Raw genomic sequence first — 24,457 nt, 5'->3', positions numbered from 1 at the left:
ATCCATGTCTTTGAGAATGTGGGGATGTCTACAGTTTCCACCAGTTCTTTTGAGTCCACTCTTTTCTACATTTATGGCTTATTTAAAAGTAAGCTCAAAGAGCCTCAGAAAAAAATGGCACAATGTATTTCACACTGGTTAGACTCTAGGACTGCTATAACATATACCATGCCACATTTAGTTCAACCTTTAAGGCTGAACCAGTCATCCATTCATCAATCCATCCATCTTCTTTACCCACTTTCATCCAATTCAGGGTCAAATAGGTCACTTTAATGCCTACATTGGCAAAAGTGACACAGAGACACTGTAAAATTGGCCTAGTCTCTAAAAAGGTATGTTTTCACACTGTTCTCTAATTCTTGTACCACATGTAGGGAAATCACTGTAGCTAACTCATTAAAGCTATAAACATCATGTGTATCTTCCTTTTTGAATTAGAAACTATGTACATCTGTGAGGTAACATGCATTACATTACCATGCTCACTTGACCTACTTAATATAAAATAGGTTAAGTACTGTACACATGAAACTACAACTTCTGAACATTTTCAAAGAAATATTTTAAATAAATGAATGAAATATTTCAGCCCTTAGAATACATTTCAACTCTTGAACAGTACGTACATACAATGGCCTTCTACATCTGGAGTATTTAACTATATTGCTTATGATGAATCTTCCTTTTGGGAGAGTTCAAGCAGTACCACAATGTTTTTAGGTGGTGGTGTTTCAGAAGTCTCTCCTGGCATCTCTTTGATGCTTTTCTTTCTAGCACCTTCCACATAAATGTCTTGTACAAATATCTGCATCTTACTACACAGTTTTCCATCTTCTCCAAGGATAACATAGAATCACAGTTCAGCTGTAATGTTCACTACATCATGTTCAAGCGATGGAATTTTTCCCATGACCTTTGTATTAATCTCCAACGTGAAAATCTGGCATACGTCTGCAGTTTCTGTCACAGCAACATTTCTGTCTTTGTTTGCCTGTCAATGACTGAGACTGAAAATCTGAGAACCTGCAATGGAGTATTCCTATATTTCCACATTGTAAAATAAATGTTCAGGGGTAGTGGGCGGGGGTAACAACTTTTGTAGGTTGGGTAAAGTTAGCACTAAAGTTGTCTGCTAATATTTTTGCAATATCCCTGTAATCAAAATGTGTATTACTATAGATGATCTCAATGCATTGTTGGTTCCTTAATTTCTTGGTATAAATGAAGACAGATTTGTACTTTCCTTTGGTATCAGTAGAAACCTTAAGCTCAAAGTCTGCTTTACATTTTCTAATAGTGATATTAAGTTGCTGTCTGGCATGTTTTGGTGTGGTCTTGAGTTAGGGGGATGTGGAGTTTTAACAAGTTGTCATTATTTTTCATGTGTTATACTTCATTAATACCGAAGCTCCATCAAAGAAGTTTATTCCTGAATTTACTATTGTACTCCATGTGGATGGGTACAGACTTTCTATACAGCTGTTTAGATTCTAGTAAAACTGCAAGTAAATACAGCAACCCTTGCAGTTGGGTCCAATTGTTGACTGCTGAGAATTTTGTGTAGGTCATCTGGAAACTGAAGTAGGTTTGCCCTTGAGAAGTCATGGAGAAGACTGCCCAATTTGGTAATGGGGTGGTACCACTAGGCCTGATGGACAAGATGACTGATTTGTGGTCAGATTGAGCCATGGTTGAGGTACAGGAAGGGGCTAGGTTGGTAAGGATCAGGTCAAGTATATTAGAGGGCCTACTGTACAGTTTTCCAACCAGTTCTTGTGCAATGATGTTAAAGTCCAGGATATGCTTAGCATATCCACTTTTAGAGGTATAAGTGTGTCTGTGAATGTTTAGGTAATTGAGGTCCTCTAGCAAGAAGGCAGTTACTTGTTATTTAACCCTTCAATGTTAAGTTAATGTCCATGATCCTTGGGGGACAATGGAGAGGATCTATAGCTAGCAATGAAGTAATAGCTGGATATTTTAAGGGCTATTTGGATCTCTAAGTTAGGGCTGTGGGAATTTGATGTGAGGTGATGGGATGATGCTTCTGACAAATACAGATACTCCCTTGCAGTCAATCAGGGGTGAGAAGGCACAATAGGTGGTAAACCCTGATTCAGTCCAGTGACAGCACTCCCTCTAGAGTACTATCACTCCAGTGACAGCATTCCCTCTATATCAGGGTTTACCACCTATTGTGCCTTCTCACCCGGATATAGAGGGAGTGCTATCACTCCAGTGAAACCATGTTTCAGGAACTACACAAATATGAATGTATTTGAGATGAAGGAAGGTCTCAAGTTCTGGCATCTTTATACTGGGATTCCTAATACTGAGTAGAGCCAACATGATGCATTAAAACTTGAGTTACAGTCAGCTATGTAGGAATGTCTAGAAGTGGGACTCAGCCTAGGCCCTAAAGCTGCAGAAAAAGCTTTAGCCAGAGTGCAGATGCCCTGATATGACAGGCATAAGGGGTCTATGTTATAATATCGAATGGAATGAATGTCGAACGGCTGAAATATCGAAAGTGCGGTTCAAATAACTTGGTTTTGTGGGGGGCTGTGCCCCCCGCTAATTATATATACCAACTCAGAGACCGCACTACGCTGAGGAAAGGGCAAAATTCCCGATCTTCACTGCACCCAACCCCACAAACCAGAACTTGATGAACAGCACTTTCGATATTTCGGCCATTCGACATTCGTTCCTTTCGATATATAATATAGAACTGGCATAAGACATCTCTGGTGAAAAAGGAAGTCTTAACTAGCAACTCATCTCAGACTGGCATATACTGGATACCCTTACAATAACATCAAGTACTTAATCAATTGTTAAGCCAAGTGTGTTGCCTTGGCATCTAGGCATCATTCTTGGTGAAGGCAAGATACTACTCAAGACCAGTGTGTTTCCTGTCTCTTAACACATACATAGCAAGTTTCATCATGTCTTTCCGCATGTCTGAGAAGAGTGCCTCAGGTCATTTATTTACACATGAGCTAGCACTAGGTCAAACTCATAATTGTGGTTTAAGGAACGTTAGCTCCCTTATGATATCCTGGACCCTGGCACTGGGCAAGCATTTTACAATCACCATGCTCTTGTCTAGTCTGGTGAGTATGGAGTCTGTATCCCTAGCTATACAGTCAACCATGACTAAAATGTTTCCATGTGGAAGCAGACTTGGAATTCGTACAGACAATTAAAGAAAAGTGTAAAATCCTTGTCAGATTCTGTAAAAAGAAGCATGTCCTGTCTAAATGGAAACAGTCCAATTCCCTGAGGGATGTTTGGAAAAGGGTTCAGTTATTGCTATATCCCAGTAAATTAAATGTATCTTCTTCTCTGCCAGATGCACAACATGCAGGCATAGCTGAATTAGTAAGGCAATACTGTAACTCAGCCCTGACATATGGTGAAATTTTGTCCAGTGCAAGCTCTATTCTGTCATTGACTGTAACGCAGCATGATTTTCACCTCAAGCAAACAAATGCCTTAGAGATCAGAAAACTACCATCCAACATAAAAATGGTCAGCAAAGGAGTGGAGCTAGTACACAGAAGACCAAACCAATCCAATTTATTAAAACTGTTTTAGCACTTTCGTCAGAATGTATCCACAGACTTCTTCAGAAACAAATAAATCAGAGTACCTTCCACATTTAAATACCCCACCAAAAAAGTCACGACTGTCAACACAATTAATTGATAAGTACATTCAAAACACACACCTTTAAAAACAAATATACTGAGTCCTTTTAAATGAGAAATATAGATAGAATAGAATAATAATGTATATAAAAATTATTGTATATATAAAACATAAGAACGGAGTTTGAGCACACTAATAATAGAGGCATAGTCATTTAGTCCAGGATAAACACAAGCATGGAGTTTAATCTGCCACCTGAGTTCTTTCAACATTTTTAATAACAGTGTCAATGCCCACGAACCCAAACTGGTGGTTGGGATTACCAGAAACATGTTTGGACAAAGTGTTGCTGATGTTATCTTTCCTAATGTCAAAAATATGTTCATAAATACCCTCTCTCAATTTTCTTTTAGTCTTCCCAATGTAAAAACAGTTGCACTGTTGACAGAGAGCCAAATAAACTATACCTGCAGTGTTACAGTTGTAATGAAAATGTGTCCTAATACAAATACCATTCACATGCATCTTGTCAAGTTCAGTAACAATATTTGCAATAGTTACAATGTCTACATTTGTGGGTACCCTTCTTTTTGGAAGAAACCAAAAAATCAGTTGTCAGGGGATTCTAAAATCTCTTTAAAACTCATTCCTGTCCTATACACCATTTTATACCACTTTGAAATGCATCCTTAAATTCATTAAAACAAGTTAGCATCTGCTAGTGTGTATTTAAAATCTGGTGAATATACCTACACTCAGGAGTATATTTTGTAATAAATGACAAAGAATAGTTATCTGAGTGGTTTCAATAGAACATTGGCTTTAAACATGAGGTTACAAGGGGTAACTACACTTTGCATGAATCTACTGAACATCTAAAAGTCAAACCACTTAATATCAGAAAGTTACAGGATGAGAACTGTTATTTTATGGAAAGTATTAAGGTACAGAGAATCCCTAAGGGTTTACGACATTGTAAATACCCCAACAGTCTTGTATTGAACTCCCCTTTGCACACAGAACTAATTGAACTATTCGATCGCCAGGGTTGTGAACTTTTGGAGGTTTTAATTAAACACAACGAAAAGATCGATGTATTAATTCATGAGGCTATGGACTTGGAGAAAATTATCCATGCAGATTTACTTTTTGAACAGCACAAAGAGAATTTTAACATTTTTTCTGCTGTTGACAAAATTATTGGGGATGTTCAACTTATGAAGGAAAAGAAGTCTGAGCATGACCAGATTGATTATTCGAAAGGACTGGCTTATCCTAAGCCCTCGGTTACCATGGTAACATCCAATGAAAGTGCAGATGGTTCCGGACATGACGATAATGACATTGCACATGCTGGCCTGGCCCCTTTAGGCCCAAACCTCCCCAGATACTTGGAGAGGATCAGGAATCCGTACAACAACCAGCAGAATGTATCGAGGGGCGATATTAACAGGAATAGGGGCTGTGTATGTCAAAAGTGGAGGAGAACGGATCAGTTATGTTCATTGAATGTTGATATGAGTTTTGAAAACTGTTTTTCGCCTGTTTCCAATGAAGAAGGTTTAGACGGCTTAAATATGGCTCAAAACACGCAAGGTGACATTTTTATCTTTAATTACACAAGTTACGTCTTTGGTAATGATGCAGCTGACTTGTTATGCAAGGGCTTTAATTTTGTCCCTACATCGCACACCAGAATAGACAATTTGATTATTGATTTGACATTATTTTTACGTAAAGTTAACTTCAAAGTGTTATTTAAAGGCAAGTTTATTGCCAATGTTATGGATGGTTTTAAAAGTAGTATATATTCAACCCACCTCTTCTCCTCCCTCTACTTATTTTTGAGAAGTTATGTGACTTTGATTTAAGGTCACTATTATGTAAAAATAATTCACGTTTAATTGAAAATCTTTCGGAATATGAAGCTGGTCTTTTGAAGCAGTTGTGTAAAAATAAGACTATTCGGGTTATGAAACCAGATAAGAGGGAGGGGGGGGGGTTGTTATTATGAATGTTGATGACTACTTAAACAAAATGTTTTTATTTTTGTGTGACAACGATTTTTATGGGGAGACTTCATTGAATATGGTGAATACTGCATATGCCAGAATGGACTGGATACTTCAGGACATGTTGGACCAAGGTCAGATTGATTTGAGCACTTGGTCCTTTTTAGAAGTTAAATTCCCGATTATTCCATTTTTGGTCTACCTGCGACACACAAAGATTTGAGAGACCCCCCCCTTTGAGACCAATAATTAATGCTTCTAAGTCCAAAACTCATTCTTTGGCTAAATATGTAGATTTAAAGCTTAAAAATGTGTTGAATGGGTACTCACACATATGTAAAGATTCATAGGACTTTTTAAGTAAGATATCTTAATTGAGTTACGATGATGTATATGTTTTTTGTACCACTGATGTCAACTTGTTTAATGTTATTCCTGACGACAATGGACTTGAATGATTCCATGATTTCTTAGTTGATGTGGGTGTGTTTTCCAACAATGAAATTAATGTTTTGGACTTGTTTATGGAATTGGTCTTGAAAAACAATTTTTTCTTCATAGATTGGCATTACTTTCTTCAAAGAAAAGGTGTGGCGATGGGGAAAGCATGTGCCCCCATCTTTGCTAACATCATAATGTTTCAATGGGAAAGGAAATTTGTATTAAACAACTTTGAGACTACTTCCCCTTGGGCATTTTACATGCATTTCCTTGACGACATCATTATTTTTTGGAGGGATTCTGAGGTTAACTTACAACTTTTTGCTGAATTTTTGAATCAGACTACTGATTTCCCTACCTTTACTTTTACATACAGCAAAACTAATATTTCATATCTGGAAGTTAAGCTATCCAAGGATAGTGTCAACAAAAGATTTGTTAGCAACATTTACAGAAAACCTACACATTCTAATTGTTTTCTGCATTATGACAGCTGCCACCACCCACACCAGAAAAAGTGAATTGTTAAGGCTCAGTTTGTTTGTTTAACTAGGATGACTACTGAGGATGAATCGTTTTTTTGGTGGAAGCTAAGATCCTTATTGATATGTTTTGTAACAGAGACTACCCTAAAGAACTGTCTGAGGCTGTATTTTCTGAAATCAAGCAGAAAATGGTTACTGGTATTTATAGACCTTTGCTTTGTGCTGTTGGGGACAACTGTCCGACAACAGTTACATCTGAAGTTGTTGGTACACCAGTTAAAGCCGACTATTCTTTATCATTTATTACAAAATATACTCCTGAGTGTAGGTATATTCACCAGATTTTAAATACACATTGGCAGATGCTAACTTGTTTTAATGAATTTAAGGATGCATTTCAAAGTGGTATAAAAATGGTGTATAGGAAAGGAATGAGTTTTAAAGAGATCTTAGAATCTCCTGACAAGTGTGATTTTTTTTGGTTTCCTCCAAAATGAAGGGTACCCACAAATGTGGACATTATAACTATTGCAAACATTTTATTGAACTTGACAAGATATATGTGAATGTTATTTGTATTAGGACACACTTTCATTGCAACTGTAACACTGCTGGTATAGTTTATTTGTCTCTATGTCAACAATGCAACTGTTTTTATGTTGGGAAGACTAAAAGAACATTTAGAGAGCATATTTATGAACATATTTTGGACATCAGGAAAGGTAACACCAACAACGCTTTGTCCAAAATGTTTCTGGTAATCCCAAATACCAGTTTGGGTTTGTGGGCATTGCATTGTTATTAAAAATGTTAGGGGTGGTCCTTGGACTGATTTGGTTGAGTTGAAAGAACTCAGGTAGCAGATTAAACTCGATGCTTGTGTTTATCCTGGGTTAAATGACTACTCCTCTATTATTAGTGTGCTCAAACTTCGTTCTTATGTTTTATAGTTTTTATATATACAATAATTCTTATATACATTATTATTCTATTCTATCTTCTTCTTCTTCTTTCGGCTTTTCTCGGTTAGGGGTCGCCACAGCGGATCACCTGTCCGCTCATGACTGGCAGCAAAGTTTTACAGTGTCGAGTTGCCTTCCACAGAAGGCATACACATGCATGCACTCATGCCTAGGGCCAATTTAGAGTGTCCAATCCACCTACAGCATGTCTTTGGGATGTGGGAGGAAACCGGAGCACCTGGAGGAAATCCACGCGACCACAGGGAGGACATGCAGACTCTGCACAGAAGGCACCCCAGCCGAGGATCGAACTATATTTCTCATTTACAAGGATTCAGTATATTTGTTTTTAAAGGTGAATGTTTTGAATGTACTTATCAATTAATTGTGTTGACAGTCAAGTGACGTTTTTGGTGGGGTATTTAAATGTGGAATTTACTTCGATTTGTTTGTTTCTGAAGAAGTCTGTGGATACATTCTGACAAAAGCGCTAAAACAGTTTTAATAAATTGAATTAGTTTGGTCTTCTGTGTACTTTTTCCACTCCTTTGTTGACCATTTGGTTCCCAGTTTGTGAATATGTCTATAAAAATGAAGGTCCAAGAGGAACTGATGGACTGCAGATTCTTAAAGACGTCTTCCTTCACTTCAGCTGTTCTAATTACAATTCTGATAAAGGGAATTGCCTTAGAATGGATAATCCAACACCGTGGAAGAAAGACTATATTGTTTTCCACAGAAGTGTTACCTTAAGTCTCTATCTTTTAGCAAATCTTCATATTAAATCCCTTCTCAAAAATCTCAGAAAATGTTATCCATTCTCAACTGACAGATTTCCTTCATGTAAACAGCAATAACCACTCCTTCACAACACAGTTTTCAGAACAGGTATGACATCAGCATGGCACTATCTCACTTGATAAACTCATAACACTAGGTGGATCAGTGCAACAATTTTATTTAACTTGTTTAAAACATCTGATATCTCCCTGTGACACACTCATCAAAAGATTCAGTACTGCACATACAGATCTGTGTATACTACACTGCACTAGTAATTAGTTGACTGTAGGAACTGTGCAGTAAAATGGAAAATACTCAGTTGCAATATTTACGATTCCCTCAAGGATGCTGTTAAAAGCTCCTTAATATGTCACCTGCTATTTTAAATATATGCAAACCAAATGCCTTCTTAATGTGATGGCCTCTGCCTTCTTCAGTAAATCAATGACTCAGTCACTGTGTGCTTATAGGTTCATAGGTTAGTACTAAGCTAACCGCCCTTGCGAGCCATTTTAAGCCTAGCCAATTATCCCTTGTGAGACTCAGACCCTGCACCTTGTGTTTGTAAGGTAAACACCTTAACCACAAAGCAGAACAAAAACTGAAGTTATGATTTTGGAAACTAGTCATTTGACAGGTCTCAGAGTTGTCATTAAAAATATCAAAAAACAAAACTATCTTTTGTAGTCGATAACATAAGCTGACCAAATTATCCATAATGTGTGTTAAGTTGATGTACTGGCTCCTTCAGCTGAGCTATTTTGTTGAACACCTTGAGTTATTGGACTAATGGGTGTCAATACATAGCCAAACACTTGAAGATACATGACATCACAGATAAATTGGCTTTTTTTGCTACTTATTTCCAAACTGTTCTCTGGGGCTGCACTTTTAACATAAAAAAACACTCCCTCAACAATGTACAGTTATATCATAACTCCTCTATCAGATCTGTCTCTATGTGTACATCCAAAGAACATGAGTGTATTAGCTAAATAAAATTAACTTCGTGGATTTCATGAACAGGTTACATCATATACATCCTCCTTGCTTCACATTGTATCATCTCCATGACACTATCACACTGCAAGTAATTAAACACTAGAAATGGCATTATTTCACTACAGAGTTATCTTTCCTCTTTTGTGTACCCTTCCAGCTGATCATCAGCTGCTTTGTGTTGCTCCAGTTTCTCTTACATATGGCTGATACTACTCCTTGTGTTGGAACCACTACAGTCATTGGCACGGCGGAAAAAGGAAAGGGGACACAGAATGGATGGACCTATCAGTCTTACACATGCCAAATTAGTACAGCTGGAATTGTTTATGCCCTTCCCTTACTGTGCAGGTTTACTTGATGTCACACACATCACAGCACACAGCATCTTCCTGCCCCCACTACCCATAGGCCAAATCTAATGGCCGTTTGCTATGCAATAAAAAATTTTCTTACCATAACGTTCCATGTGTGTTGTCCATCTCGTCCTTTATTCTCACTTGCGGTTCGGATCCGTCTCGGCCATTTCTCCAGCTCGAGGTCTTCAGCAAAGCTCATAGGCCTCATTCTTTACCCATAATGCAGCCCCGTAATTACCTCAGATCTTGTTTTCCCCCAGCAGCACATGGAAGAAGAACTTACATAGTAACAGCTTCTAGATATATATGAAAGTGTATATCTATACCTATACATACGACCATGAATTAGTATCAGGCTGAGAAGGAATATTCTCTGAGGCTATATTGTCCTGCTGAACACCAACTGTGTTAGTCAATCTGCCAGACGTACAGGCAGGGGGCAAGGAGGGAAGGTTGTGAGAATAAAGAACGAGATGGACAACACACATGGAACATTATGGTAAGAACAGAACTTCTTTATGTGATGTTTTCCCATTTGTGGGACCGTGTCCCAAGCATCCAAACTCTTGGGTGGCTCATGGGAGAATATCCCTCAGAACCATAGAATCAAAGGAGGCTCTACTCCTGGAGGCCAAATCCACTTTGTAATGAGTAATAAAGGTAAGAGGTTTTGCCCATGTAGCCACAGCACAGATATTATGCAGTGGTAATCTAGTCTGAAAAGCTGCAGATGTGGCCACAGACCTAGTGGAATGAGCTTTAACCACATTTGGGAGAACGCTATTGTTTGAATTATAAATGTAGGATGTGCATAATGCTAGCCATCTAGATAAAGTGACTTTTGAAACTGATTGAACTTTTCTTGTATAAGAATAAGAGAGAAAGAGCTGATCTGATTTTCTTATTTCCAAGGTTTTATGTAAATAGAAATGTAACTGTCTATGAACATCTAAAAGATGCAAGGAATACACTCCTTTATTTTGGAAGTTGGGAAAGAAAACTGGAAGAGCTACAGATTAGTTAAGGGTATTCTCTGTCACAACCTTGGGTAGAAAGGATGGATTTGTGCATAACGACACTCTGTCTTTGTGGAAGACTAGATATGGAAGCTTTGTGGACAAGGCCTGTAACTCAGATACTCTTCTGGCTGAAGTAATAGCCACCAAAAAGAGAGTTTTCCAGGAAAGATATTTTAAGTCACATGTAGCTGAAGGTTCAAAAGGGGGGAAATAATATGAGATAAGGTGAAACTGAGATCCCAATGGGGCACTGGATGCTTATACGGAGGTCTTGACATAAAAGTGCCCCTCAAAAATGCTTTGCAAAGTCTGTGTGACATGATAGGAAGATCATTTTCTCCTATATGGAAATTAGAAATTGCAGCTAGTTGAACTCTAGCTGCTGCTGCTCTACCACTGAAGATCTCTGACAGAAACTAAAATATAGAGAACTGGTGCTGTAAAAGATCTATTCTATTACGGTTTACCCATACAACAAATCTCCTCCATTTACTTTTGTAAAGTTTTCGAGCAGATGTTTTAAGAGGTCATAATATAATATGCATGACTGGGGAGGAGAGGGAAGGAAACTCGCAATTAGGGGAACTGGAGCAGCCAAGCTGTCAATTTTAGGGTGTCAAGGTTGGGATGAACCATTCCTGATGGATGTGTCAGAAGGTCCAGAATCCAGGGTTCGTCTTGAAGATGAGGTTGAAGAAAAGGGAACCAGATTTGACGAGGCCGGTAGAGAGCAATTAGGTTAATAGTCGTCTCCAACAGACTCATTTTCTGCAGAAACTTTGGGATTAGTGGAAATGGGGGAAAAGCGTAAAGAACTCTCGGGGTCCATTCATGAACAAGTGCATCCCTTGGTGACTCCCCCATAGGAGTGATCAAGGCAAAGTAGTTACTGCATTTGGCATTGTTGGGTGATGCAAAGAGGACACAGCAAGGCTGGTCCCATTTTTGGAAGATCACTCCCAGAAAATTTTTGATTGAAGGACCACTCGTGCAGCCATAGAATGGCTATGCTCAGCTTGTCCGTAATGATGTTGGATTTCCCCAGGATGTGCATTGCTATCAGAAAGCGATTGGAGGCTATCGTCCAATGCGAGACCCTGAGAGATTCTCAAAAAAGTGGGTATGATCTGGTTCTCCCTGTTTGTTTATATACCACACTATGGACATACTGTCTGACTGGATTGCTGTTACTCCCAGAGGAAGACAGTTCTGGAATGCTTGCAATGCTAAAAGCACTACCCTCATCTCTAGGACCATTTATATGCAGATGAGCCTTGTGTTCTTGCCAGATGCCTTGAACTGTCTTCCCGAGAAAATGTACCCCCCCCCCCCCAATCTGGGAAGCATCCGTTGTCACCATGGCCAAAGGCTGAGGAGGAATGAAAGGACAGCCCTGAGGCACAAAAGTTGAATGAATCCACCATTGGAGATCTTTTCTGCAGGCAATGGTTATTAATCTTGTGGGACACTGGAAGTTCCAAGATTGACCATTGCACAAAAAGCAACCACTAGAGAAACCCTCATGTGAAAACAAGCTAGAGGAATTAGTACGATCGATGCAGCCATTTTCCCCTACGGGTTAGAGAACTAGTTTTGCAGTGGCTTTTGACTTCTTTATGAGTATTGACAAAATGATGGAGGTCTACTCTGTCCTGTGGAAGTCTTTCTATTTGAGTGGTAGTTTTCTCTCTCCTCCTATGAACACTAAATTTTGAGATGGCTCTCGTGCAGATTTTTCGTAATTCATGGCAATGCCTAGATAGGAGCACAGTTGAAGGACATAATTCCTTGACTGGAGTAAATGATGCCTGGTCACAGCAGTTATGAGCCAGTCATCCAGGTATGGAAACATGTGGAATCCTTTGCATTTCAAGTGAGCCGCTTCTACTGCCATACATTTGGTGAACACTCTGGGGGCTGTAATGAGACCAAAGGGCAGAGCTGGAAAATGGAAGTGACTGGCTCTTAGAAGTGCAAGAACCTACTGGACCATCTGTCCATCTGAATATGGTAGAACGTTTCCTGAAGGTCTATAGAACACATTCAATTGTCTTTTTCCAGGAAAGAAAGTATTGACTACAGTGTCACCATCCGGAACTTAATCTTTTTTACCAATTTGTTTAGACTGCTGTGATCCAAAATGGGCCTCCAGTCCCCTGTCCTCTTTGGAACTAAAAAGAGTCTTGAGTAAGTTCTGGATCCTCTCTGGTCTGTGGGGACTTTTTGGATGATTCTTTTTCTTAGCAACTTTTGGATTTCTATTGTTGCTTGTTTCTTTTGACTGGGTGAAACATCTGGAACTGCTTTGTTTATGGGGAAAGGAAAGAAAAGGGGATGATATATCCTCTGGATATTATGTCCTGCACCCATTTGTCGTCTGTTATCTTTAGCCACATTTCTCAGTGCATAGACAATCGGCCCGTGACTGCCTTCAGAGGCAAGCAATCAGGCAGTCCTTCAGGAGTGCTGGAAGGGTCTCCCAAAGAAAGATTCTTTGGACCCCTGGTTTTGCAGGCCTCCTCTGCCACAAGGGTGGCATCTTCAGTTATTGTTCCCCCTTGCCTCTAGAGAAGCTTTCACCTTGTGTGTCCTGGTAAGTACTTTGAGATTTTCTGAACCACATTTTCCAACTCCCTTTTTGACCCTTGGGAAAAGGTCTAGTAGGAGTGGAAAAATGCAGTCCAATGGCAATACAAGGTCTTGCCCACTTGTTCACACCAGGTGAGCGTTTCCTTCACTTTCGGCCCAAAAAGGGAGGAGCTGTCAAAAGGGGGGTTAATGAAGTAAGACTTGAAGGGCTCCGCGGAATCGCAAAGGCGCATCCAGGCCTGCCTCCTAAGGGAGATACCTAAGCCTGCTACCCTACTCGTTCCATCTGCTGCATAAGAAATAAGTCTCATGGGCGAGTTGACAACTGAATTCAAGGTGGCAAGCTGAGCATAGATTTTTATCTGCTGCAGCATCAGCTACGGCCCCTTGGAGGGAGTCTGATAATTCTTTAATCAAGTCCCTCTGCAGTCTAGTGAAGTGGGTGAGATAAGTAAGAGACTGTAAGGCAAAGGTCACTGATGAGAAGACGTGATTCCCATACCTTTCCATAGTCAGAGTCCTTATTAGGAGGATGGATAGAGGAACTTATTTCAGACAGTTTCTTCTTAGTGGCCACCGCCATGACCATGGCATCAATCCCTACACCCTTTGTGAAGAAACTGTTTTCTTCTGGGGCAGTAATATACCTATTTGGCATCCTAAGAGTAGGGTCTATGGTGTCTGGCGTCTCCCAAGCCTTTCGCAAGATTAGTTCAACAAACTTGTTGGAAGGAGAAATCACCCAAGAAGTTGATGGGTGAAATGCAAATGCTTCAGGAAGACCAACTCCTCAGCCAAAGGGTTGGACGACTGCCAATCACCTCTCTGTTTTAAGATTTCTAGGATGTCTCCAAAGGAGACATCTTCAGGAGGTGATCCTGGGGACCCTTCTGCTTCATCAAAGTCAGTGTCTATCCCACTGAAGCGGTCACTCAGAAGAGAAGGCAGTACCCTGAGTACATCCTGAGGCCTAACGTCTCTGCAGACCTGTGGAGAAGCCACGTGATAAGACAAAGACACCTCAACTGAAGAGGGAGGAAGACCCTAAGCAGATCATGTCTCAGACTGCAAAGTAGTCAAAGCTCTCTTCATTGCCTCGAAGGCAGTCCCTCCCCACTCCGAAGAACTCCCAAGATCTGAAAAACAAGTTGTCGGAGCCAAAGGAATCTCCAGAGCAGAAGAGAGCAGCTCCGAAGCAGAGATAGGAGTCAAATTCACTCATGCTGAGGCCCCCATAGGCATAGTCAGATCAGATGAGATCCAAAAGGTCTCCGCAGACCCAACTGGGGAGTACTGGCTCCTAGAGGTCTCCTGCTCCGAAGGAAAAGAGGCACTCGGCCAGATATCAGATTCGAGGAAGGTATGGGTCCTGGACCTGACACTGACACAACCTGGATATTGGAATCTTCTGGCTCCAAAGCAGGGGGATGGATCGGAGGAGGAACTGCAACGGAAGAGGGGGTTTGAGTCTGACCCAATTCCTTTGGGCTTGGATCTAAAAGTAGTTTGGCAGCAGGTGCCTTCAAAAGTCTCTCTATGACCCTATCTATGTCTTCATCAGATAAACTTCTGGTAGACTTAGTGGAGAGGGTAGGTGACCTTGAACTAGCTAGTAGTGGAGAAGGGAGCCAAAAGGAAACCTTTTCACTAGAGGGAGATAGGCTCCTATGTCTAATGCTCCACTGTAGCAGTCGGCATCAATGAAATTCCCCTCTCTGATGGAGTTTTGGAACGAGGAGGAGATGTCTGCTCTGATGGAGCCTTTGGATCGGTTAACTTCGGAGTCTTCGGCTTTGGCTCCAATGAGGATTGCGGCTCCGATTTAGGTCTTTTGGTAGGTTTGTCAGTTGATTCAGGGGAGATATAGCCTCAGACAAAGGCGACTTCAAAAGGTCTTTCAAAATAAGTTTATTTTTACACTCCATTAATGCACGCTGGTTGCAATTGTGGCAAATGGAACAAGACTCTTACAGATGAAGAGGCCCCAAGCAATACACACATAAAATGTGTGAATAGTTAAGGGGCATTGTCTTACTGCATTTTTCACATTTTTAGAAGCCCAAGGGCTTACCTTCCTGTTTCTGCAACATGGCTAAAGAAGAGGGAGGGAAAGACAAACAGTCACTCCCAATTTCACACAGCAAGTCCTATAATTTTAATGGACTTCACACACACACACACACACACACACACACACACACACACACACACTCTAAATTAGAACTGTAATTTTACAATGTAAACAAAAAAGAAGACAGAAGAAAGGAACGACTTCTAACTAAAAAATGTCCGTTCCTTAGACATCCTGTAACTAAAATGAACATCAAACAAGGGAAAGAGCTGGGTAAATTGGAGACTCATTTAGCTATTTGTAGAAGTAGAAGAAAGGAAAAATATAATATTATACTAAATAATCTAGACAAAAACTAAGTACTTAGCCCAGAGCTATGCTGTTCAACCTGTTCGCTGCATGACAAACAAGATCTGGGGTAATTCTGGAGTTGCATTATGGGTAAAGAATGAGGCCCACGAGCTTTGCTGAAGACCTTGAGCTGGAGAAATGGCTGAGATGGATCCAATGCATTGGATCCAACCCACAAGTGAGAATAAAGGCGAGATTGACAACATCACATAAGTATTTTCCCTATCACTGAGAGGGTACTGCATCACAAACAATCAGCCCACAATCCTCAATGAAGTGAGGACTGAGGACTACATGTGTGACTTCAAACTGCATTACAAATGCCTGACTTAACATAAATCTCCCATTACAAAACATATAAGATTTTCAAAGAATGTCTTCTTTCCTGATACTCAAGCAGTTTAACATTCTGTTCCATGAAAAGTATCAGGAAGCACATATTCAGTGTATATACACACCATGGAATAAATGTCAGGACATATTTACCATAAAAGCATTACCTGGCTTATAACACAAAACGATCATATTACTAACAAACATGCTTCATTTTATATACATCATAACAGCAAGTCCACAGGGCAAAACTGAATTCTTAACTCCTAGTGCAGGTATTACGGAAATGTATGGCATTCAATTAAATAAACACATATGACTGATTACTACACAAATTATAATAACACATTACTACAATTAAATACCATCTAATCACTTACCTATGAAGTCCCAGATAAAGATGTTTTTCTGAAATATACGTGATGATTTGAAACCATGATGGAATACTTGTTCAAGTGCAGACACAAGACCATATTCTCCACAGAGAAGAACTGTGAGGTTTCCCCTCTACAAAGAAATTGGGCATATGTTAATACACAGTTCTGTAAAATTGTCATGCTTTGTGGTTTGACTGCCAAAAAGAAAAATCTCATTCTTCAAAATGCTTAGTAATATTACAGTGATTTCACAGTTGCTCAGTCTTACTCATCTTATTTGTATGTAGCCCTTCTTTCAGGGCCAGCCTTATCAACTGCAGGGCCCAGTTTGGACATTTGTGGTACAGCCCCTCAACTGATGTCTTCTTGTACCACCCAAACCTCCCTATAACTGATCTGCAACTTACTTGCATGATGCTACATTTACTTTACTCATCTAAACACCTAAGCATTTACTTTACTCATCTAAACACCTAAGCACTGGACAAGACGGAAGGTCTGCCTGCTAGTTTCAACTCTGTTGCCAGCCTTTTAGTACTAGGTCTTCTAAGGCAGTGTACCAACTGCCTTGTGCATACAGATAATGTACTTATATTCAACACTAATAATTTCTTCTGTGAGACTTGTAAATTAATGAATCTAGAAGCTTTCCTCTCACCTTACAACTTTGCCTATGAGCTTCATATATCTCTGCCAGAATCATTCTTTAATCACACCAAAATGTTTTATGCTGAGGCTGTAAAACAATAACTCCTAGAGTCTCCTAGGAGTAAGAAAATAAAGTCTCAGAAAAAAGTCAGACCACTCATCCACCTTAGTCATACTTTCCACAATGAGTCATCCTGAGGAAAAGCCCGCCAAGTCTATCACTCTGAACCGCAGCAGCAATAGAAGCACACCAATTCATCATTCACAAAGCTGGGCAAGGACAGGATTACAGTGAATTGTCTTTCACGCACCAGGATATCTAAGTTACAAGGACTCAAGGGACCCAAACTCCTGACTACGATATGGTAGTGGTATATCTGGAAGTGAGTGACTTGAAACATGGAATGCAGAGGGACATGTCAGAATTTTCTATGCATGTTACAAATGTTACTAGAAGAAAAAACAACAGGACACAAATACAAGAAATGTATTGCACTTTAGCGCCTCGGCCAAAAACAGCCTTCAAGAAGTAACATTTCTTAACCAAACTTCCCCTATATATACACACCCATCTAACAATCAATAAAACAATAAACCAATAAAGCAGTTAAAAAATTAACCATAATGACTAACTAAAGCAAATATTTCCAACTCATCTCATGATTCAGTCCCCCTGGTAAAAGAGTGTTATATTTTAAAATAAGAACTGCTTCTTTATATAATAATATATTTTTTTAACAGTGCAGTATCACCAATTCTAACAAACACTTTTTTCTAAAACTGTAGCCTGTAACAAAAAGAAGTCGCTGTTATGTTACTAGCCCTGAGAGGAATCCTTCTTTCACCTTGAGCTATAAAGAAAAGAGACCACTGATACCAGTGGACCAATTTCAGTCTCAACCTAGAATGTGAACACACATAAAAAAAAAAAAACTTAAAATAAAAGAGCATGCTAAAAACAAAGGGATAGTTGATACACAATAGAAAAAAATATTAAAGAAGGTAGTCAGCAAAATCCACTATGTACAACATTTACATCAGTTAGAGTAGTGACATGTTAGGAGTTAGAATACTATAGTGAAAATGGTAGGCAGTTGTGTCTTCAGGTGTTATTTCAAGGGTGGCCACTGTGTGTCGGCATGGGACTAGATGCTTAACAGTCCAGCTAAGGATAGGCTGTACCTTTCATTTCAAGGGTTCTGCATACTGGCTAAAGCCTCTGCTTCCCCCTTTTGTGCCTATTTTAGGTAGAGTCCACTTGATGGGCATTCAGACATAGCTAGCATATCAGTCCCATACCTCACAACCTCATAGATCAAAAAATCTGGACAAAGCCATAAATAATGTGGGGGGAGGGGGCAAAGTTCCAAAAATATGGACACATTTTAAATACTGTTCTTACAATCTTAGAAAGTTTATAGAATAACAGGTTTTACATTAAAAACAAGTTATGTACTTACCATAACGTTCCATGTTTGTAGTCCATCTCGCCTACATTCTTGCTGGATGGGTTTGTAGCCGATTCTCAGCTCCGACTCAGCCAATACTAAAGCATGAGAGCTTTTACTAGCTCGAGGCTAACCCCTATTCCATGGTGCCTTACGGCAATTCCCCAGATCTTGTTTGCAAGAAAGTAAATAGGTACATAATAGTAAGTAAACTATCAATAACTATGCACATACAAACAGAATACTCTGTATTACTATCCATGCAAGTGGACAGACAACTACAACCAGGTCAGACAGCATAATGGATAGTCCACCAGTTCCTCCAGGAAACAGGAAGGGGGAAGGAGGGTGGGATGCAAGAATGTAGGCGAGATGGACTACAAACATGGAACATTATGGTAAGTACATAACTTCTTTATGTTACATAGCCCTATCTCACCGTAATTCTTGCTGGATGGGACAGCATCCTTAGCACCTTTACCCCGGGTGGCTCAAGCAAAGAGACTCTTCAGCACAGTGGAGCCAAAGGATGACTTGTCCCAGGAGGCGAAATCCAATTTGTAATGAGTGACAAAGGAATGAGGTCATGCCCAAGCAGCTGCTGCACAAATGGTATCAATTGGGAGTTTTGATCTAAAGGCATATGAAGCTGATACTGCTCTGGTTGAATGGCCTTTTACTTTGGCAGGTAATTGTTTGCCAGCAGTTTTGTAAGCAAATGCAATGCAGTCTGAAAGCCATTTAAGCAAAGTGACCTTAGAAACAGCCAAGCCTTTATTTTTGTCTGAGAAGGAGACAAACAACTGGTCTGATTTTCAAAATTCTTTAGTCCTGTGCAGGTAAAATCTGAGAATTCTGTGGACATCCAATTGGTGTAATCTGTATTCTGATTTATTACTATGATTCGGGAAGAAAACTGGTAATTCGATAGTTATGTTGAGATTATGCTCTGAACATACCTTAGGAAGAAAGGAAAGATTAGTTCTAAGTGATGCTCTGTCCTTGTGGAAAACAATGTAAGGAGGTCGAATAGTGAGGGCTTGCAATTCTGAAACTCTCCTAGCAGATGTTATAGCCACTAAGAACAATGTCTTCCAAGACAAGAATTTCAGATCTGATAAAGAAGACTGTTCAAAAGGTGGAGAAATTAAAGATGTGAGAACTAGGTTCAGGTCCCAGGGCTCTGGTGGTTGCCTGATTGGAGGTCTGAGAAGGAGGACTCTTTTCAAAAGGTTTTGCATACAGAGTGGGACATGATTGGATTTCCCATGTAACCAAAATGATAATTAGAGATGGCAGCTAACTGAACTCTAATAGTAGCAGCTGCAGCTCCTTCATAAAAAAAAGGATGCCAGGAAGGACAGGGTAGACTCTGGGGAGCTGAGTAGGGATCTATGCATTGGTTTGCTGCCCAAAATGGAGAACCTTTTCCATTTACTGGAATATAATTTCCTGGTAGAAGGTTTGTATGAAGAAATCAGAATGTGTTGTGACTGTAGGGGAAAAGGGAAACACACCTGGCTATTTGTTGAACTGGAGCAGCCATGCTGTCAATTTCAGAGCTTGGATAGTAGGGTGGAACTGCACTGACTGATGAATCAGGAGGTCTGGAGATGGTTCCAGAATCCATGGTTCCTACAAGAGATAGGGTCACAGGAAGGGGAACCAGACTTGGCGAGGCCAGTAAGGAGCAATGAGGATCAGGGTACTCTTCAACAGTTTTGCTTTCTAAATCACTTTTGGTATGAGAGGAAAGGGTGTAAAAGCATAAAGGAGGCCAATTGTGGACCAGAGCATCCCTGGGTGACATCCCCGGAAGGGGAATTAGGGCAAAGTAGCTGCTGCATTTGGTGTTCATGTACATGGCAAATAGGTTGCAGCAAGGCTGGCCCCATTTGCGAAAAATCTCTTCCGCAACTTCTGAATTCAGGGACTACTCGTGAGGCATCAGAATTGCTCGACTGAGTTTGTCTGTTATCACATCGGACTTCCCCAGAATGTGCGTTGCTACCAGAAAGCGTTGAGTGTCCATCGCCCATTTCCATACTCTTAGAGCCTCTCGACAAAGTGAGTAAGATTTGGTTCCCCCTTGCTTGGTTATGTACCGCACTACAGACATGTTTGTCTGATTGAATCGCAATTGTCCCAGTGGGAAGAGAACTGTGAAGTGCTTGCAACGCATATAGCACCGCTCTCATCTCCAGAAAATTTATGTGCAAGTGGTTCTCATGATTCTGCCAAATACCTTGGACCGTTATTCCCAGATAATGCCCCCCCCCCCATCTGGGAGGCGTCCGTGGTCAAGACTGCATTTTGTTGAGGGGAAGCAAGTGGGCGACCTAGATGAAGCTGATCCGTACTTAACCACCATGTTAGATCCTTCTTGCAGGAGTTTGTGATGAGTACTTGGTGAGACAGGGGAAGATCCTGTATTGACCACTGGGCAAATAGTAGCCACTGAAGTACTCTTGTGTGCAGATGGGCTAGGGAAACTAAGAGAATGGTGGAAGCCATAGTCCCTAGGACCTGAAGGACTATTCTGGCCTGTACTTTGTCTTTTTTCAGCAAGAATCTGACTTGGTTGTGCAATGATTCTACCCTTTCTGGTGTCAGTTTTGATGTCATGGTGGTTGAATCTATTTCTGAACCTAAGAAGACAATGCGCTGCGATTGAGATAAGGCCGATTTTTTTTTAGGTTTATTGTAATTCCTAATCTGGCGCACAAGGATAGAGTCTTGTCCCTGGTTCTGATTAGTTGGTGCTTGGTGGGAGCAGTGAGGATCCAATCGTCTAGGTACAGAAACACCTGGAATCCTTGACGTCTCAGGTGAGCCGTTACCATTGCCATGCATTTGGTGAACACTCTGGGGGCTGTAGTGAGGCCAAAGGGCAGTGTTCGAAATTGAAAATGACTAGCTCCCAGCTGAAAGCGTACATGCCTTCTGGAGTGCCTGTCCATTTTTATGTGGTAGTATGCGTCCTGAAGATCTATGGAGCACATCCAATTGTTTTTCCCAATAAAGGGAAATATTGACTGCAGAGTGATCATACGGAACTTCGATTTCTTTACAGACTTGTTGAGTTTGCTGAGATCTAGAATTGATCTCCAGTCCCCTGTCTTTTTTGGAGCTAAAAAGAATCGTAAGTTCCAGATCTTATTTGCTCTGTGGGGACTTCTTGGGTGACTCTTTTTTGAAACAACGAGATGACCTCTGATGTTGCATGGTCTAACTGAATGGGTGGCATGTCTGGTAGAGACTGGTTTACTGAGGGATCAGAAATGAAGGGAATAAGGTAACCTCTGGAAATTATGTTTTGTACCAAACGATCTTGGGAAATTTGTAGCCAGGCGCTTGGATACAGTGAAAAATGAACCCCGACTGCCTCCAGAGATGGACAGTCGGGCAACCCCTCAGGGGCGATGGAAGGGATGATCAGAGATGGTATCTCTACCTCCCTGATGTTGCGGACCTCATCTGCCACGAGGGCGGCGTCTTCCATAATATCCTCCCCCTCTGCCTATAGGGGGAGGTTGACCTTGTGCCCGAGGGAAACCTTTTTGGGATTTACGGAACCACATTTTCCCTCCTGTTTGACCCTTGGGATAGGGTCTAGAAGGAAGGAAGAAACGGACACCGACAGCAGATAAGGTTTTCCCTTCCTGCTCACACCTGGTCAAAGTCTCTTTTACCTACAGTCCAAAAAGAGTTGAACCATCAAAGCGGACGGTAGTAAAGGAAGACTTAAAGGATTCCGTGATGTTATACAGATGCATCCAGGAATGTCTCCTAAGAGAAATTCCTGCTGCAGCTGCCCTGCTCGTTCCATCAGCTGCATAGGAAATCAGCCTCATGGAGGAGCTAGCTATAGATGTAAGGGTGGAGAGCTGCGCAGATATCTTGTCCGTGGATCCCGAAGCTACTGAACTCTGAAGGGTAATCTCCCAACTCCTTCAAGAGATCCCTTTGAAGTCTAATAAAATGGGATAGGTAATTCAGCGACTGTAAGATAAATGCCGCTGAAGAAAAGGTATGCTTTCCATACCTATCCATCGTCCTGGACTCTTTATTAGGAGGATGGATATTAGAAGATGTCTCAGACAACTCCTTTTTTGTGGCCGCTGCTACCACCATAGCATCCACAGAAACTCCCTTAGAAAGAAAGGACTTATTTTCCGGAGCAGTCATAAATTTATCTGGCCTTCTCGGGACAGGCTCCACTGTGTCCTGGGAGGTCCAGGCTTTCCGGGATATGACCCCCAAGAGTTGGTCATAAGGCGGTGTAATTCAGGAGGTAGAAGGTCGGGAAACAAAGGCCTCAAGGTACACTGATTCATCCTCAATAGGGTTAGAGGTCTTTCAATCACCCCTCTATGGATTTCAAGGATATCTGCAAAAGAGACATCCTCAGAGGGGGATCTTGGGGACCCTTCTGAGTCATCCACATCAGTGTCTGACGTGACTGACTCAGGTGAGTCAATGTGCATCCTCTTACAAAGTCTCTTCCAAGGGTGCTCCCCAGTGGGATAATCTGGGGAGGTCTCAGAAGAGGGGACGCCTCCAATGGGGGCTCCTTGAGTCTCTGGTTCCCTACGCTGAGGGGGAGGTGAGGGAGAAGAGGTTGCTACCAGCTGCTGGTGGGACATCAGGTCCAAAGGCAGGGTTTTGGCACTGGACAAAGCCTTCTGTATTGCTTCGAAAGCCTTTCCACCCCGCACTGAAGAAGACCTCCGTTCCGAACTGAGCTCCGGAACTGAGCTCAGTTGAGCCGACGCACCGAGAGGGAGGGTCGGTTCTGAAGAAAAACTGGGGTGACTATCCCTCTCAGAGTCGACTACAGAGCGTCGGCTCCTGGACCCCTTGGCTCCAGACTGAGCTGATGAGGATAGAGTTATCGGTTCTGAGGAAGCAGGAAGAATTCTCAGAACCGAAGAATCCAGCACAGAAGGACCCAAAGTGTTCGACTCTGAAAGCGAAGCAGTCAGAGATGGAGCAGTAATGACACAACATACCAGTATAAGCACACTTTATTCTCTAGCGCCTCGGCTACAATAAGCCTTCAAGGAGTAACAAATCATATGCACAAATAGTTTATATAACACCAGCTATCCTAATCATTCAATCACACAATCAATTAAGTACAGCAATTAATATATTCTTAAAAAGACAATACTTCAAATTAAACTTTTCCAACAACAGTCAGTGTTCAAACCTTTAGAAATTAAAGTCTCATATTTTAATATAAAAATAGTTTCTTTTTTAAAAGCATATTTTTTATTATACCATCACTAATTTCATTAGTAAAAATCTGTTCTAAAACAGGTACCTTTTAAACTGTCACATTTACCCCCATGAAATTCAAAAAAATGTTGAGCTAGGGGACTCTTCAATTTATTTGCCCTTATGTCCCTTAAATGCTCCATTATTCTGGTCTTAAACATTCTCTTAGTTTGACCAATGTAAAATTTTTTACAACCACATCTAATGGCATAAATAACTCGTTCTGTTCTACAATTAAAACAATCATTTGGTTTAAAAACAATACCATTTATCTGTGAAAAAAAGCTGGTTACATAAGGACAACTTTTACATTTGACACATGGTGCCATACCCTTAACAACAATTTGATCATATATTCTCTCATCAGGTTTATGGAATTTTGTATGCACTACCATGTCCTTGATGATTTTTGTGGTGGAGCAAACAGTTCTTTTGGAAGTTGTTGCTTAGAGATGGAGCAGTAGTCTGAATATGGGACGGATCCGAAGCCTTTGGGTCCAGAAGGGCTAACTTTTTGCCACAGCCACAGAGCAGCCTTTTCACCACCCACTCAATATCGTCATCCGAAAGTGTCCTGGAGGAACGGGTGGAGATAGAAGGAGATCTCCTCCTCTCTAATATAGGAGATCTCAAAGTAGGTGAG

The 24,457-nt window shown here is 40.8% G+C and overlaps 1 protein-coding gene across 4 annotated transcripts in view; it reads right to left on the bottom strand.

Moving 5' to 3' along the window:
- Window positions 1-24,457, bottom strand: part of LOC122815561 (DENN domain-containing protein 5B-like) — a 1,792,502-nt gene that overhangs the window by 57,163 nt on the left and 1,710,882 nt on the right. For all 4 annotated transcript variants that reach the window (XM_044088154.1, XM_044088155.1, XM_044088156.1 and 1 more), the window contains one exon: window positions 16,442-16,568. In XM_044088154.1, the coding sequence (XP_043944089.1) occupies window positions 16,442-16,568 (127 nt within the window). The remainder of the gene's footprint in view (window positions 1-16,441; window positions 16,569-24,457) is intronic.

This window comes from Protopterus annectens, chromosome 11.part0 (genome assembly GCF_019279795.1).
Source record: "Protopterus annectens isolate FY-2018-M chromosome 11.part0, PAN1.0, whole genome shotgun sequence".
Lineage (NCBI taxonomy): Eukaryota > Metazoa > Chordata > Ceratodontiformes > Protopteridae > Protopterus > Protopterus annectens.
This window is presented reverse-complemented; position numbering and strand designations above follow the sequence as displayed.